The sequence below is a fragment of the Daktulosphaira vitifoliae genome, unplaced genomic scaffold (assembly GCF_025091365.1).
Source record: "Daktulosphaira vitifoliae isolate Bord-2020 unplaced genomic scaffold, ASM2509136v1 Scaffold_5, whole genome shotgun sequence".
Lineage (NCBI taxonomy): Eukaryota > Metazoa > Arthropoda > Insecta > Hemiptera > Phylloxeridae > Daktulosphaira > Daktulosphaira vitifoliae.
Genome location: NW_026099576.1, coordinates 18,230,323 through 18,248,291, shown reverse-complemented (window position 1 = coordinate 18,248,291; position 17,969 = coordinate 18,230,323). Strand labels below are relative to the sequence as shown.

Here is a 17,969-nt window from a genome sequence, read left to right as displayed (position 1 = left end):
ATAATAATATAAGCTTTAATTTAAGATTAAATAAAAGTGTCAATATTTTGAAAAATTGAAAAAACTTAAGTTGTGTGCAAAAATTGTTTTTTTTTAATTTCCCCTGCGGGCAGGTTTAGAGTCAGATTTTCAAAAAAATTATATCAAATAAAAGAAAAATATCTAAGGTTTCAATATGAAAAAAATAATTTTAATTTATTAATTTTTCAAAAAGTTATGGAAGTTTTAAGTATTAAAATATTTCATGCTAAACAGTGATTTTTACATAAAAATTATAAGTTTCGTTAAATTTGACGGTAATTTTCCTATGGAAGAAAAGGTGTTGGGACAATTTTTTTTTTTTTTGAACTTATAGTATTTATTGTAAGCTTTAATTTGTTATATGTTTAAAGGACGCTGTATTTCCGGAACATTTTCAAAAGTTAAGTTGGGAAAGATCTACTTTTTATACATATTTTTCAAGTTTTGAAAGCCCCCAGTATAAAGGAAAATAGTCCAATTTAAATAAAAAGTATGATAAATGAAAAAGGTATATATAATGTATTTAGAAAAAAAAATTTTGATACATACATTATTCAATAAGTTATAGCAATTTAAAGTTGAAAATTTAAAATCGAAAATTTTAACACAAAAATAGAATCTTTTTAAATACGGCAGCCGTTTGAATGTAGAAGATAAGGTGTCGGGACAAATTTTATTTTTTCATTTTATAGTACATGACATAAGCTTTAATTTGATACACATTTAAAGAATGCAGAATTCCCGGAACATTTTCAAAAGTTAAGTAAAAAAGCTATTTGCTATTTTAAATACCCCCCTGTGAGCAGGTTAAGTGTTAGATTTTCAAAAAAATAATATCGAATGAAAAGAAAATATCTAAGGTTTCAATAAAAATAAATAAATAAGTTGTTTCGTTAATTTTTAAAAAAGTTATGGTAGTTTTAAGAAAAAAAGTAAAAAAAATGACAAAATTTACCGATTTGAAAGAAAAATTGTAATTTTTTTGGAAATTTCCCTCATTTACGAGGAACGAGGGAATTTTTTTCAATTTTTAAGAATAATATCTTCAACTAGATACGATTTGTGATCTTTTGACATATTGTACATCAAAATCGGTCCATTGAGAGCTGAGAAAAAGTGGCAACAGACACAAAAAACAAAAAAAACATCGTTATAAAATTAATACCTTCTCAGCTTCGCATCGAAGTTAAAACAAAAAAAGAAAATTCAGAAATGAGCAATTATATTTTGCTTATATCATTGCATTAAAAGTATTAAGAAGAATTAAATACTAAGAAGATCGTATATTTTTTAATTTGTGAGTTCTAAATGGGTTAATAACACAACATTAGTAATATAAGAATCTTTTGAATTGAACTAGTCAAACTCCAAATCAATAGTATTTTATTAATACATACATTGAAGTGTAAAGTTCAACTTTCATCATCTATTTTCAGTGCACAATAATCACATGTGACGTATTCAAATACTAAAATGAGTTGTGTTATTGAATGACTAATGTATGTATACATGTATATAAAGTATTTAATAATATTTATCAATTATCTAAATAACTTAATTATAATTTAGTACAGATTTCATTGAAATTGATTTAAGTAAATAATTATTACATTTATATCATGTGTCTAGACCCAGGACCCTAGCAAGAGTAGCGAAGATGCCCATGTCTCAGGCACAAGTTAATATAAAAAGCCCTTATATAATTACAAGAAAAAACATGTATTAATATATTATAAGTTATTTATAATTTCAAAGATAAAAAAGTCATTTTATTATTGAGAAAAAATAACGGATTATAATCTCACCAAATGTTACATTTAATCAAATCCACCGTCAATCTAAAATATACCATTTCCAATGCATGAAAAATTATATCTTAATAGTTAAACTAAATTTGTTTTTGTTTACTAAAATAATACGTTGTCAACAATTAGATGCCTGGCTTGACCCCGCGTATGTGACAATGCCAGAATAATGTCAAAGTAAAAGATGCATTTTGACATTTCGACCCGAACGAAATATATGGTTTCTACAGTTCTGTCTAAATCTGGAAGAGATCAAAATGACAAATCTTAATTGAAAATAAATACTTTTTTTAGCCCATGATAAAAAAACTGAATTATTCCTCTGATTTGAAAAGATTAATTTTACTATTACACTTTTCTATTGAATATTAACCATCTATTTATTTGTTATATGTAAATTTTAATTTTATCACATTAAAATTTTAATTAACTCTATGGTTAATAAAACTATCCATGTTTAATTAAGCGATTAAGTTGAACATGAATTATATGGTAATATTTTCAAATAAACAGGTTGCTTTAGACTAGTGATTAATCAAACTAACGATTTATTTCAGTTTAAACATTTTTTCTACGAAAACTATTAATGAATTTTTATTATATTATTAGATAAATGTAATTATTGAGAGAAGGGTGTAAATTGTTTCTAAATTTTAACAAACAAATTTTCATAATAAATCAAACAAAAAATGTGTTGGCGTCTCTCAAGATTTTAAGAGAGAATGAAATTTATGTTTTTGGGGGTACTAATGAAAATTTTTTGAGATAAAAATTATAAGACTAAAAATGACATAATTAATTCACAAAAATAATTCACAAGGGTAACTCAATTTTTTAAATAAAAACATTCATTTTTAACTGGTTTCATGGACATTTTTATGAGAGGGTATGGAGATAGACCACCCCCTGATGAAAATAAATTTATAATAAAGATGTATTTTGTCGAAGGTAGTAAAAAAAATTGTATGTACTAAAAGAAAATCTGAGAACGCTACTAACAGACTTATTAATATTTTATAGGTATTTAGCCTTTATTATATTTTATAATTGTAAAAAATGATTTTGTTAAGAAAATACTGATCAATACAACTTCTGAACTAGTAATTAAAAAATATTAACCAATTTAAAACTCATTTTGAGCAAGGTATAGGTATAATTATAATCGGACCTGTTAAAAATATAATGATAATTATTATTATAACTTTTTATTAGAAATAATTCAGTCACACGTCTCCTCCCGTACAAATCTAAATAAAAATATCTCCTAAAATATTTGTTCAAAAGTTGTTGTCGACTAATAGCGCAGTATTGGCTGCTGTCTAGTCTACGTACTGATCTAATATTGGTGCTCAGTAGTTAGCTGCCTTTGCGAGCACAGTAAAGACGTAATAACAGTTTTAAAAAACTTCCAGTACTTATTTATCAGTACGCACAAACGTTATCCCAGACATATGCCAATACTGGTAGCCACTACTATGTTAAACTATCAGTATTGGGTACAGTAATGCACACGTTGTTAATTTCTAATTTGGTGATATTTTAATAAATATAATATTGAATATTAATTATAATTATTTACTAATACTGATGTTGTTTGGACGTCAAATTAATAATTGAAAAAATAAGTTTATTATAAACATAATTCCAACCTCATGAAGTTTATTTATTTACTATTTATAAATATAATAATACGTAATTATGAATTAGAAATCCAAAGAAAACGTAAATAAAACGAATACGTGTTATATCATAATTTACTAAAATATTTTAATTTTCAAAAAAACATTTACATATATCACAAATTTTATTGTAATAAGTAATATGTGTGTGATGGATATTAAAAATATTCCAATGCATTTAAGTAATAAAAGTACCTTAAATAAAACAATAAAATAAAATGAAATTTAGGATGGGAAAATATTAAAAAGACAATGACAAATTTTTTTTCTCAAAACATTATATACGAATCAACTTATAACTTTTACATTGATGTTGGAGACCAAAAATTCATTTCTCTGAGTTCTGATGGTTTGGGTTTTACATACAAATTGTTAGAAGATGACGGTTTTGGTAGCTTTTTTTGTTCCTTTTCAGTTAATTCTTCTTGAGAATCAACCCTATGTGAAAATAAATTTGAGAGTAACCACGAGGATCCATATTTTTCACCAGATTCTTCTTGAAATGGTGCAGTAAAAAATGGATTTTTTCGAACAGAGCGAGGTGATCCTGGAGGAGTGCACATCGGACTTGCTGGAAGTGATTTGCTATTTCTTCGTTTTGATAATGTAGACGGAGGTGGTCCTGACACTAAAATGTCTTGAGGACCAGCAGAAGCACGACCTTTATACAATCTACGACCAGATACCATTTGATGGGCCATAGCAACAATGGATTTGCCGCATTCAGATGCACCCGTTTTAAAACCATCGTCAACTCCCAATGATTTCGGAGGATCAGCCACTTTATCTCCTAAACTTGCCGCTGCTACTGCGTCTGAAATAAAAATACATAATTTATTTTTATTTTTATTTAAAAAAAGATTTTTCAAACTTTCCTTATCATTCGTATGACATTGGAAAATATCTAATGAAATTAAGATATAATTATCTTAACACTGAGAACATATCAAATCCAAATCAAATATAGAATAACATAATAAAATTTAACAATTGCTCAATCTATACTGTTTAAACAATGTTGTTACTAAAAATTACTGACGTATTCTAGCATAATATAATCATTTGGGGGTCGACTATGGAAGAGAGCAAGAGAAGTAGTGAAGAGGAAGTTAAAAAAACTTATACCTAAGAGAACCAAAAAAAAAATTCTCAATATTATTCTTATTTTTCAACTAATTAAATGGTTTATGATAAATAAATCATCCTACATATACGAGTTTATTTAGTTTAACGGAAATATTTGTGATGAATAAATCATCAAAACCAATATTAAAACTCCAAAAATATCATAATCGCGCATGTTTGACAAAAGCTTTTATATATTTATAATTAAAACAATAAGACTATTACTCAAAATAATTACTTATTAATTTATCATTTGTTTTAAATATGAAGCATATTTATATTTAACAGTACGAAAACGTAGGTTTTGACCTTGAGTATCAATGAAGTCAACGTTTAGTTAACCGCATCATTTATTTGTAGGTTATTATTCAGTTGTATGAGCGTAATTCCCAGACATACGTCATCAAGTTAAAACACAAACGTAATTAGTTTGTATTCATATGTGGTCATGAATTTTATAATTTATTCATTTTAATTAAATATTATTCATTTCATAAGATGAAATATTATTTAATAAATTTTTATAACGGCTTTTTTAATAAAAACGGCCTTGACAATGATTAAATTTAAAAAATGAGCTTTCAGAAGAAAGGGAAATACATATGATTAAAATTAAAAACTTAAGGATAAACCAAAAGTTTGCCCAAGAAATATAATATCACTTCAACCATTAAATATTACTATATATAAAAATACAATTTAAACTTAATACTTATCCAAAGAACATACTCTAACCTATAGCAAATGATTAAACAAATTTTACAGCTTAAATAATACTTAAATGTATATAAAACTCGTCAGTAAATATTTGTTGTCAATTGTGAGGAAAGTTGTTATTATTACTGGAGTTAAAAATTTTTTTGTTAAAGAAATTTGAGGTTTTTCAAATTAGACTTTTGAATTAGTCCAAATTAAATTAAAATTTATTAAAAGGAAATTAAAAAAGCACTTATTTAATCAAAAAGTAACTTGCATTATGCTAAAATATTTTTTATGAAACTTTGTGAAAATTTTTTTTTTTACATTTGTCCTAGGAAACTTTAAAATGATATTGTGCTCATCTATAACAACATAACCAAAAATGTCTTTCATTAAATCTGGATAGTGAAGGAACATTTTCTCTATAACGCTAACTTTTTTCTATAACATTTTTGTTTTGTACCAATGGTAGATAATTAATTAAAGAGAAATACACTTATGATATTGTGATGCTAACTAAGACTTGTTGGATTGCTATTTTTTAAACAAAATATAAATTAAAAGTTTATATAGCTCAACAAAAGTGTCTCAAATTACTTACAAATAAAAACATTTATACCAGAAATTCAAAATAGTATTTAAATGTTATTTTCACACAATATAAATTGAAAGCACTTAAAAATTATTTTTCAGTTTAGAAAATAAAAATTTACTTTGCTTTAAGATTAAATCATTATGCTCAACGAATATGGAAGTAACTTAAAATATTTGATTTTGAAATTATGAGATAATTAAATTTAGGTTTTACTTTTCTTACAACTTTCATAAAAGTATCAAGAATTTGGTTTGAATCAGGATTAAATAACTTAAAAAATTAATAAACACATAGAGTGTAATCAAGGAGTAAATTTTACTTTTTATTTCCTAAGAAGTGAGAAATTGATAACTGCCTTATTTGTTGTGCATACCAAAATGATAGTTATACTATAAATATTAAACATTTTAATATAATTAAAACCTTTAGTCATAGGTATAAATAGAAGATATATTAATGAACTCAAATTTTCAAACGTGTTTTGTTTTAAGTACTTTATAAATACAGTGAGTGTCTGATAAAAATTGTTTAAAAAAAATGTAAGAATAAAATTATTTGACTATTGAAATATTTCTAAATTTTTTTATAAATTTAAATTTTTCACATTAATGATTAATATGGGTAAATACCCAGTAGACTTTTATACCTATATTAAACGTACATATATATACCTATTAATGTAGAGTATACATCCCGTACGTGGATATTTACCACTAAAAAAAAAAAATTGAAAATTATACTTATAGTTATAGTTATATAAAAATATTTAAAAAATGGGGGAAAATATATTTAACATCACCAAAAATTGTTTAATATTTATACCAATGCATATAATATTATTCATAAACTTTTAATATCTATAAGTGATTTTTCAATTTTTATTGTTTGATTTAAACACTTGGACTAATTTTCAATAACTCATTCATTAATACTATCTTTTTTAATACTTACCACCACATGCATTTGTAATAAAACGTTGACAAGCAAGAGGATGTCCTTTATATTCAGGTGGCTCCGTTACAATCAATGTAGGAGGAATTTTATTTATAGGTTTAACATTAATTTCAGATAAATTTTCTCCAACTGATTTGCTTTTGTTCATTAAAGACTCATTTGTATTTTCATTAATTGCATCTTGTTTCATATAACGAACTAAAAAAAAACTGTCATCTCCTGCTGGTGGAGAAAAGGTAGACTGATCCAAATCGTATCTATTAAAATAATAATATAGTTCTTCAATTAATGAAAAACCTATAAATTATAAAAACAGTAACAATTTTATGACATTAATATAAATCTATAAGTTTTTTAATATGTAGGTTCTATTGTTTATGTTATAACTGATTTAACAGAAAAATATAGATGTGATAATACAAAACATGGTTTTTATTTTTTTTTAATATTTACAAAATTATAATAAAATAACAACTAATTTCATTCCTAAACTTCAAAAAAATTAATAGATAACATTTTAAATAAAATAACTCAATTAAATAAATACCTTTCATTAATTTTTGGTTTCATCCACTGAGGAATGGTAAATCCTGATGAAATTGAACGATCCGCAGAACTCATCGTAGTAGGATTTAACTGACTAGAATTTATAGGGATGTATATTATTGAAGAGCACTTTTAGTCCTTCAAAAACTTCAAATTTTTAGTTAAGAATAAGCTTTTGCTATGACACAATTTGACTGAAAAAAGTAAATTGTATTTTTTTTGTTATTCTATAAAATATAATGACCTTGATAAATAAATTGATTAAGGCCAAATAAATAAGTAATTTTTAATAAAATAAATTTACTTTTAAGTTGCTATAATTTAAGGATAATTTAGATTGATAGATTCTCATCATTCCCATTACTTTGGGTGGTTAAAACAATTAAACAGAGTTAAAACAATTGAATATCGCACAGCTGTATCCACAGACAACTACACTGGCAACTGAAGTGTTGTATTGTAAACAGTATAGTCAACAGCGCCTCAACTCAATAAACACTTATCTAGTTGATTTTTAGATAAAGAATTAATACTCTACACATATTTTTAGTAGTACTCGTTCAATAGTATTATGTTATCTCAAAACTATAAAAAAGTGTTTCATAATAAGCAGGATGGCCAACTTAAAATTTTGTCATATTTTTATTACATACACTACTAAAATTAATGTAGTACAATAGGTGTAAGATCTGTGGATTATTCATTAGGACAGAGGCATCATTTTAGTTTTTTTTGCTGATGCCAGAATGTTGACAAGCCATTTAACATCATAAACAAAGCCAGAAGTATTGTCACTTTACAGGGAGAGGTCTCATAAGCATATAGAAGACAGGTTTAGCACCCCAAAATTTTTTAAAAGTAGTATTTATTGTTAAATAACTTTTTTAGGAAAGGAAAAAATTATATTTAGCTCACCAAAAACTTTGATCACCCTATCCTTATAAGAACCTTAGGGGGAGCTAAAAAATCATATATGTGTAATTTATTTGCGTTAATTTCGTTACTATCCAGGGATGCCTCTATAAAAATTTTCGAGGGATATAAAAATGATTGACATTTTTTTAGCCATGGAGGCAATTTGACATACTCTAGAGATGGGAATTATGGTTCACCTAAGTGATCCGATTCATTCGAATCAGGTCAACTAGAAGATCCGGTTCAAAGACCCGTTCGCGATCTAAAAGATATTTTGAGTCAATTGAACGGAACATTCAGTATAGTTTTGATTCTTTTGCGGTTCTCGATTCGCGAATCGCATGTATGATTCGCGATTCGTATTAGGGATGTGTCGTATAAACAAATGACATATGAATATGTTATCATGTTATCATTGATATTTGGTAAGCGATCAAATCGGTTCAGTGTGATTTATACGGGAAAAAATTAGTTTTTGGGGGATCCGGATCACTACGGTTCGGCGATCTGAATCATTTCGTTCACTATTTTGACCCGTTCAATGCGATCCGTTCGTTCGCGAACGACACATCTCTAACATACTTTATGGCCTAAATAAAAAGTCATAAAAAAGTATGTTTTTTAAATTTATATTTGAATTTAAAAAAATGTCCAATCAATTTCCCGAAAAAATGTTTTATATATCCGTCTAAGTATAAAATGGTAAAATCACTGTGTAATTTAGTATAAAAAATTTCATAAAAATTTAAAAACTATATACAATTTGAAGAAAAAATACATATTCATATTATTTATATATATTATTGAGAATAACTATCAATTATCAAATAACAAAATAATTTAAGTCTTTATTTTAAAAAAATGTTAACAATATTTTCAGACAACAGTAATTTTTATTAATTTAATTATAAAAATGTGTCCAAAATATTATTAAATAAGATAATTTGAAAAAGTTTAATTTTGTTATTCCATATATAGTGAAGGAGTAAATACAATATCTCTTTTAATTTTATCCAGAACATTTTGCATTTTTTCGCTAATTTTATTAGTTCCAATTGTTTTTGCTGCATTTTTGATAACTGTTAAGATTTCATTTAATTGAACAATACACCGAACAATAATTCCCTCTTGAATATCGGTTACATCCATTATTTCAGAAAAAGGCTAAAAAGTTTAAAATTATATCATTCATTAAATGTTTGTCACTAGAATTGAGTTAAATATTATAGAAAGTTATAAGATTTCATTATTTATTAAATGATTTATATGTATAAATGAGGAAATATTTTAATAGAGATAGTAAGATTGAAATAAAAAAATGAAAAATGTATAATATACAGTATTGTACTTTTAATTATATTAACTGAAAATGTAACAAACATATAATTAGAATTCATAAAAATGGAAAAAAAAATATTGAATAGTTTCAATATTTTTTATTTTGTAAAATCCAATTAATATATATAAATTGGTTTTTTGTGACATCGATATTAACAGGTACACAGCATTGTTATTATCAATGGTAGTAAGGTACATTGTTGTGAGTTTATAAATACACTGACTGACAATACAAAAAGTATATATATTGATAGTCATAATTGATAATAAACAATCCGTGACTGTGACAGCAATGACATAAAAAACCAATTAGCTACCTATATTTGTAATCCCTTGTGTATTATATATGTATATTAACTTAAAAATTTGAAACTTTAAATGTTTATATCTAATAAATAAATAAAGTTATACTAAAAATTCAAATGCCATTTACTATTAAATTAAAAACTTAAATATTTTATTAAATTCAAAATATGTGTTCCCATTTAAAAAAACAAAGTTGACACCCTTACCAGGCATAAGGGATGAACTTAAAAAGTATTACATAGTTAATAATTCAAGAATGATGTGTAACTAAAGATAATCGAAAAAAAAAATGTTTAATTTATTATTATTCTGTAAGTAATTGGGTTATGATAGAAAAATCATCCTGTATAATAATTAAAAAACTTATAAATGAAATGTACATTTTTAGTTACCTTTTCTTGAGCCCATAGATGTAGTACTTTGACTAAATTAAAGTTGAGATCAATACGTTCAAAGTTACTCAAATACATAGACTCCACAATCTGTATTTCGTTATGTTTTTCTTTGATAATATCCATTCCCTGTATAAAATTGGTAAGTATAAATTTAAAATATTTTTAATGTGCATTTGATATTATAATGAAGTATTGAAACTTATTCATACTTTAATTAAATTTTCTTCTTTAATAGATTCAATGTCAAAGTCTGATTTAGATTCACAAACTAAACATGAAAGAACTGCAGCTATTTCTTCTGGTTTCATTTCTTCAAACATGTTACTTAAAAGTAATTCAGTAATAAGAAGTTCATGTGATCCCATTGTAGCAGCAATTGTTCCTTTTTGAGTAGCTTAAAATAAAATAAAATAAATTTTAGAATTAAAAAGTAAAAATATGTTTTAAATTAGAGAAGACATTTTTAAGATTTTTTTACTATATATATACATTTATTATTTATTTGTATAAATGTCTGAGTAGAGCTTAAGTATAGTACATAATCTTATAAATAACATTAAATGAAATATATCCCAAAATCAAAATTAAATAACAAATATTTTGCTTCAACCTTAATAGAACTAACAATTAATTACTTACAAGGAATAGAATAGAAATAAAGTAATAATAAATATACTGACACAATTGTAAAAATAAATATTGAACAACAATTTAAATGTAATATTGTAAATTACTTCAAAGATAACAATCATTTAGAACCAAAAAAAAAACTTTAAATATTTTAATTTTTTACACTGTCAAAAAATACAACTAATAAGATTATTAAAACCTAATTAGGTATGGTGGTTTGTGATAGAAAGTATAGAATATGAGAAAAATCTGAGGTATATAAAAATCAAATAAATGCCAGTTACTTAGGAACCAAAATTAACTAGTTAAAAATATATATATATCTGCAATCCTGGGATTTAGAGCTGGTCATTTAAGATTTTAACTATTTTTTATATTTATTAAAGAAGTAGAAAGAAAAATGCAGAGATTCCAGATTTTCATTACTTTTTAAAATATATATATCAAAAAAAATTGTTTCTGAATACGCTCTAGTGATTTAATCAAACTAATTTATGAAGGGCGTCATAGAACAGAACAATATTCCAAAATGAGATCTTTCTAGAGAGACAGGCCAACTTATTAAGCAGAATTTATATTTAATTCACTTGTATTTCAAATTAAAAACCAAGACTTTTTAATGCTTTACCATAAGTAAACAAAAAGAAATCATTGAATCAACTAATGATTGATACAGTTAACACATAATATTTGTTTTATACTTCCCCAAAATATACAAAAGAAAAATCATTTAATTTCTATATAATCATCAGAAGTAATAATTTACATGATTACTACAAATAAGCAACAAATTTAATGTTTTTGTATAAAGAATTAGTCAACTCTACAAAATACTTACTTATTTCGTTCCGTGGATCAATATATTTAAGTTCTTTAAGCACTTCTACTTTATTTATATATTCATTGTAAAGTTGTAATGCTTTACTTGATGTCTGATGTTCTAATTCAGTTATCCTTTCTTTACGAGTTTGATATTTGTAGAGTTTTTCAAACTGAATAATACATAAAATTAAATAAATATCATGTAAATTAATGATAAATAAATTAGTAGAGAGGTATATTATATATTTTATAAGATTTTGTTCTAAATTATATAGCGGGTAATTAAATAAAAGACAAATAATAACTGTTAAAGTCTATTGATATATGATTAGTCTGTACACCTGTCTTTTACTGTTTATTAACAAACAGTTTTTACCTATTAGAAAGAAAGAAAACAAATCTAGTTTTACAAATGGCAAAAACAAACTGTGATTTTATTATAAGAGAAAATAATGTTCGACATACTTACAATATCTTCAAATGCAATAATATCACTTAAATCAATGTCATATAATTGATTTTCAAGTGCATGTAAGTGTAGTTTAATTCTATGTAAATCAAATAAATCAATTCCTAGATCTAAAATGCTTAATATTGAGTTGTTACTCTCTGATCTATTCAAATTAATGGTATTTTCAGATAAAATTTTAACAGCACGTTGGCATGATGTTGAAACTGCAGCATCTCTAAATTAAATTAAATTATTTAAGTGTGAACGAAAAATAAAGTTAAAATATATAAGAAGATTTTTACATAGCTGAATATAACAATAAAAATTGTACTGACTATAATTAAGCTTAATTAGTCATAAAATAAATCATATATAAGATGATTCTTTTAATACTAGCCACTCAATTTCTCTTAAAGTAATAAGTTTTTTTTGGCTTCTGTTAGTTACATTTGTATCTTCATTTATCTGTTATAAGATATTTTTTATATCCATCACTTATGTTTCATAGGGATGTCAATATTATTTTTTAAATAGAAACATACATATTTAACTAGATTATAAAACAGGAAATTATCTAATTAAAAAAATGACTGATCGATAACAACTTTTGAACCAGTATTTCAGAAGTCATTATTAATTTATACTAATGACTAGAGGTGTGGAGTGGGTGCTGCTATTTTTATCATTACATATTTCTTAGCCCTGCTCTTCTTCCTACTTAGGAATAAAAATGTTAAAATCTTTTTTAATTAGATCATTATTTATTTTATAATCTAGTGAAATATGTATGTTTCTAATTACAAAAATAATATTGACATCCCTATAAGACATGAGGGATGAGTATAAAAAATATTTTATAACAGATGAAGATACATACGTCAATAATAAAAGCAAAACAAAAAAAATTCACAAAAAATTGAGTGGTTAGTATTAAAATAATCACTCAGTATTTAAGAGAAAATAGAATATTTTTAATTACTTAAAAAAAAAAAACAAATGTTACTGAAAGACAGAATAATATTCCTCCCAAAAATTAAATTTGTTGAAAACATTTCTATAGAATAAAAAAAAGTGTAAAGTTAATTTTTTTACATTATGAATTGTTAGTCACACATTAAACTATGAAATACAGATAAAATTAAAACTATTTAACAAGTAGAGTGTAAAATTGTTTATTAAAGTAGTATAATACTTAGAATAATCTATAATAAATTGTTATTATTCACAAAGTTTTTAATATCCTAACTTTGTTTTTGACATAATCCATACCTGATACTCTGAATAAATACATTGCATTCACCAATTAAAGCAATTAAGTAAGTAAATTAAAAACAACTTACTTAAAACGTTCATTTTGTCTCATTTCCCAATTTTTTATTATTGAATTGGCATCAAAGTTTTCAGAAAATTTTGTAATAGCCATAATTGAAGTAGAAGGTATGGTTAATAGAGTATGATCACTATTAGATATTATATCAGAAGCTTTTTCACTTAGTTTCCTTTTCTGTGACAAATACATAAATTTATACCATGAATCTGGCTTTTCATCATCAATCTCCAATTTTTTATTTTCTAATATTAATACCCTGTAATTAAAAATAAACTAAGATAGTCTTTTTATTTAAAGAAAATAAAAAAAGTTCACTTTACCGAAATTCTCTTGGAACTTTTTTTACATTGCAAGATATAATAATAGCTAAATGACCAATATAATGCTGATGAGTTATTATGACAAATCTTCCAATTTCACTGAACTTTTTATCTGCTGCAGCATACAGTTTATCCTAAATGAAAAAATGATGTAGATTAATATTAACTGTAATAAAAATTAATTTAATACCCAATCTTCTTTTCTGCAGTCTAAATATGCCTTGGCAGCAAGATAAAATTCTTTTACAGCTAATTCTTGTTTTCCTGTTGGATGCCAATCATCTTTTTCATCTATAATTTTTAAATGATTTAATTCTTCAGTATATTCATCTTTTTTTTTAGCTCTTGCAGCTTCAATAAAGCTGCTTCCCAAAATTGCTTCTAATGTGTCACATTTTTTTTTTTTAAACATATTCAATATAATGGAATAACCAACTTTAAATTGAGATTCTAATTTGGCTGATTTTCCTGGTAGAGTAATAATTGGTTAATCCTAAATTAAATATTTTATGTATCACAAACTTACCTAGCATCATATTAGTCAGTTCCCTATCATTTATTAACTGTTCAGTAGCCATTATAATTACTGTACCACTTTTATCATGACCACGACGTCCAGCTCTTCCAGCCATTTGAGTGTATTCAGCAGGAGCTAAGTTCCTTTTTTCTATTCCATCAAACTTACTAATAGATTCAAATACTACAGTCCTTGCTGGCATGTTTATACCAATAGCAAATGTTTCAGTGGCAAATAGACACTGTAAATAATTATTGATAAATCTCACACAAATATCAACTGATTTAAGAATTAACTTACTTTAACTAAACTCTGTTGAAATTGCATTTCAACAATTTCTTTAAGTATTGGTAAAATACCACTGTGATGAACTGCTATTCCTTGACACAGCAGTTCTTTCATTAAAACGACCTGTAATTAAATTATTTAATAAAAAATAATTTTTAATTTCATTATTAATAAAAATCATATAGTTGTAGTAATTTATTGTACATTTATATTGATTATTGTATAGTTCTTAAAATATAATTTTAAATATTTTTGCACCTGTGGTAATGCTTGATCTTCAGGTTTTAATTTCTGAATTGCTTTATTGAAAAAATATTCATTAGCTTGTGATTCTTTACTAGTTAATAAGAAATTGACTGAATTTTTAAGAGATTCAGCAATCATGTCACATTTTTTTCTAGATAAAATAAACACCACAGCTGGAAACATACTATTTTTATCAAGAAATTTTAAAAAATTAATCCATTTAGGTTTTTGGTCTTTAACATTTTTAGAGTCATGATATTTTTTTGTTTCTTGGATTTTCTTAAATTGTTCTGAAGCTTTTCGATAGCTAAAAATAAAATTTTTAATTATTACTTTTTTATTAAGAGTGTATATATAATAAAAGGTATTTTAGATTTTATATATCAATAACCCTTGAATAAGAAAACCACTGTCAGCTTTTCTAATTAGATGCATATTTTCTTTAAAGTCAACTGAAGTATTTGAGCCCACATATAGATAATGTTCAAGAGGTACTGGTCGATACAATGTAAATACAACATAAATTTTTGATGAACGAGTTCGTCCAATCCAATCAGCAAAATCAATTACATTTGTAACAGTTGCACTTAACATAACTAATTTCACTCGTTTTGGGAGCATGATTAATATTTGTTCCCAAATATGTCCTCTCTAAATTAAACCAAAGTATAAGTTAATAGAAAAATGTATTATAGTATTCAAGTGAATTACATCTCTATCATTAACATAATGAACTTCATCTAGTACAACAAATTCAGTCTCTTTAATTTTATCAGAGTCACTGTATAACATTGAACATAAAATCTCTGTAGTTACAATTAAACACTGAGCTTCTGGCTTAACTTGAAAATCTCCTGTAATAAGTCCAACATCTCCAAATTTTTTTTTAAAATCCCTAAACTTTTGATTAGATAATGCTTTAATAGGAGATGTGTATATACATCTAAAATAATTGATTAAATATTTTTATTAACTTTTTTTTTTTATAAAAATTTTATCATCATACCTTAATTGATGTTTTTTAGCTAAAGCTACAGCATATTCAGCTATAACAGTTTTACCAGCTGATGTATGAGCTGCTACAAATACACTACTTTTTTCTTCAAGTTTTAACACAGCCTTTAAAATATATAAATTAATTTTTAATTACAAATTATTAGCTTTAACTGAATATATTACTATATAAATATTATACATTTAAGTAACTATTCATTATGTCAAAATTTAAGAGTTTAAATTTTATTTTGTTAAAATATTATTAGTTTAATTATAAAGTATATGTATATAATAAGATTGAAAGTTCAAGGAAATGTTCAAATATACACAAACAACAAATATATAATTTCTACCTGTTTTTGAAAGGTATCTAATTCAAATTCCCACTTGTATGCTGGATCAGGCAAGAGTTCATCAAAATTATCAATTGGTTTTGAAATATCTAATTCTTCCACCCATTGAGATTTTACAAGTGATCTTTCATAATTTCCAGATATTTTCAAAATTATATTATCATTCTGTTTTTTATAAAAATAAATATACTACTTTACAATAGGTTTGAGTAATTTTATCATGAAAAAAGATTAAATAAAGAACCTCAGTACTTCAATTTCAAACTTTAATTTTAATATAAAAATAATTTACTATAATTATTTATATAAATATATATATGATAACATTACTTTAATATGATTGATTTCTTCAAAAGATTCAACTGGCTGTATGTCCTCCGTTATGCAAGGTATTTCTTCATCCCAAATTCCTTGAAAATCTTCATTCCATTCATCATTAAATATCATATCATTAACAGGAGACACAAAAGAACTATTTTTATCACTCTTTTTTACATCCAATTTTTTAGACATACTAGGTGCTACTGGTAAATTATCTAGTAATAATATAATAAGTAATTAAGTGTGTGTAATTATAAAAGTTTTCCTAAAGTAATCTTAACTTTACATGCATCATAATCCAAATTTATTTCTATCGTACAATCTTTGAAAGATTGATTTTTCACTAATTTTTCACAAGGCATAGAATCTATATCATTTTCATAATTTGGATCATAAACAACTTCTTCATATTGTATAATTTTTCCAGTTTTAAGATCTCTATTAGGCTATAGATTTATTATTTAACAATATTAAGAATATGAAAATGTACAAAAAATAATTACAATTAATTCAGTTGGGTTAACATTTAAACTACTATCTGCATATAATGACTTAAAATTGATATTTCTCTTTGGTAGATTTGATTCTCCTTTGTATAATGGTAAATCTTCTATGCAGTTAATGTAACTTAATAAATCCATTTTGATATTAGGCATAATCGAATCAATACCACCAGGTACCTATGAGTGCAAGTAACATTTTAGAATGAAATTTAAAGTATTATAATTAATAAATCTTCAATTAATTTTAAATTTATTTGAAAGTTTAAGTAAAAGTATCATTTAAGTAAATTAACATTTGTATCTAAACTAGAAATGAGTTTATTAGAAAAAAATTGGGTAATGTATCTCAAAATATATAAGTTATGTCACGATACATAGTTTTCTTTTTTTGTATGAAAAGAAAAAAAAAAAAAGTTACACATAAAATGATGATACATTGGTCACAACAATTTTTCAACACTAATGAAAGATGTATAGAAAATAAATATTTTATATCCTTTCTTTAGTATGTATATTGTTAAATACCTCATATTTTATATTATCCATTTTGTAAAAAAATTAATTGAAGTTATTTATCTTTAAAACTAATATTTTTGATATTTTCGGTTTATTTCATTTCATTTCAAAATTAAATTAAAATAAATAACTTTACTGATATAGAAATCAATTCATTCAATGAATAAAATGACTTGTATACATTTTTATTCAATTGAATAGTACATTTTATAACATTATATCCCAATCATTTTTAAAATAAAAATAAATATTCTCAATCACCAATTGATAGTTAAATTCATGATATCGCGATAACACT

At 24.4% G+C, this 17,969-nt stretch overlaps 2 protein-coding genes across 3 annotated transcripts; both read right to left on the bottom strand.

The window, feature by feature from the left end:
* Window positions 1-3,566: 3,566 nt before the first annotated feature.
* LOC126907676 (uncharacterized) lies at window positions 3,567-7,890 on the bottom strand. Of its 2 annotated transcripts, XM_050689135.1 has the most exons (4): window positions 7,729-7,890; window positions 7,426-7,618; window positions 6,876-7,135; window positions 3,567-4,319 (listed from the first exon to the last, which is right to left on the bottom strand). In XM_050689135.1, exons 2-4 carry the CDS (start codon window positions 7,497-7,499, stop codon window positions 3,808-3,810), a joined length of 846 nt encoding a protein of 281 aa, XP_050545092.1. In that variant the 5' UTR covers window positions 7,500-7,618; window positions 7,729-7,890; the 3' UTR covers window positions 3,567-3,807. The 2 variants fall into 2 exon arrangements, with proteins under 2 accessions (XP_050545092.1, XP_050545093.1); XM_050689136.1 differs by lacking the exon at window positions 7,729-7,890 and having other exon boundaries at window positions 6,876-7,175; window positions 7,426-7,569.
* LOC126907669 (helicase SKI2W) lies at window positions 7,729-17,904 on the bottom strand. Its single transcript, XM_050689117.1, has 19 exons — window positions 17,681-17,904; window positions 17,156-17,332; window positions 16,939-17,098; window positions 16,662-16,867; window positions 16,332-16,496; window positions 15,989-16,101; window positions 15,694-15,925; window positions 15,374-15,633; window positions 14,995-15,289; window positions 14,749-14,859; window positions 14,458-14,689; window positions 14,122-14,399; window positions 13,932-14,065; window positions 13,622-13,867; window positions 12,300-12,516; window positions 11,847-12,000; window positions 10,588-10,772; window positions 10,376-10,504; window positions 7,729-9,503 (listed from the first exon to the last, which is right to left on the bottom strand). The coding sequence occupies exons 1-19, from the start codon at window positions 17,699-17,701 to the stop codon at window positions 9,303-9,305; spliced, it is 3,516 nt and encodes a 1,171-aa protein (XP_050545074.1). The 5' UTR covers window positions 17,702-17,904; the 3' UTR covers window positions 7,729-9,302.
* Between the last annotated feature and the right edge of the window lie 65 nt (window positions 17,905-17,969).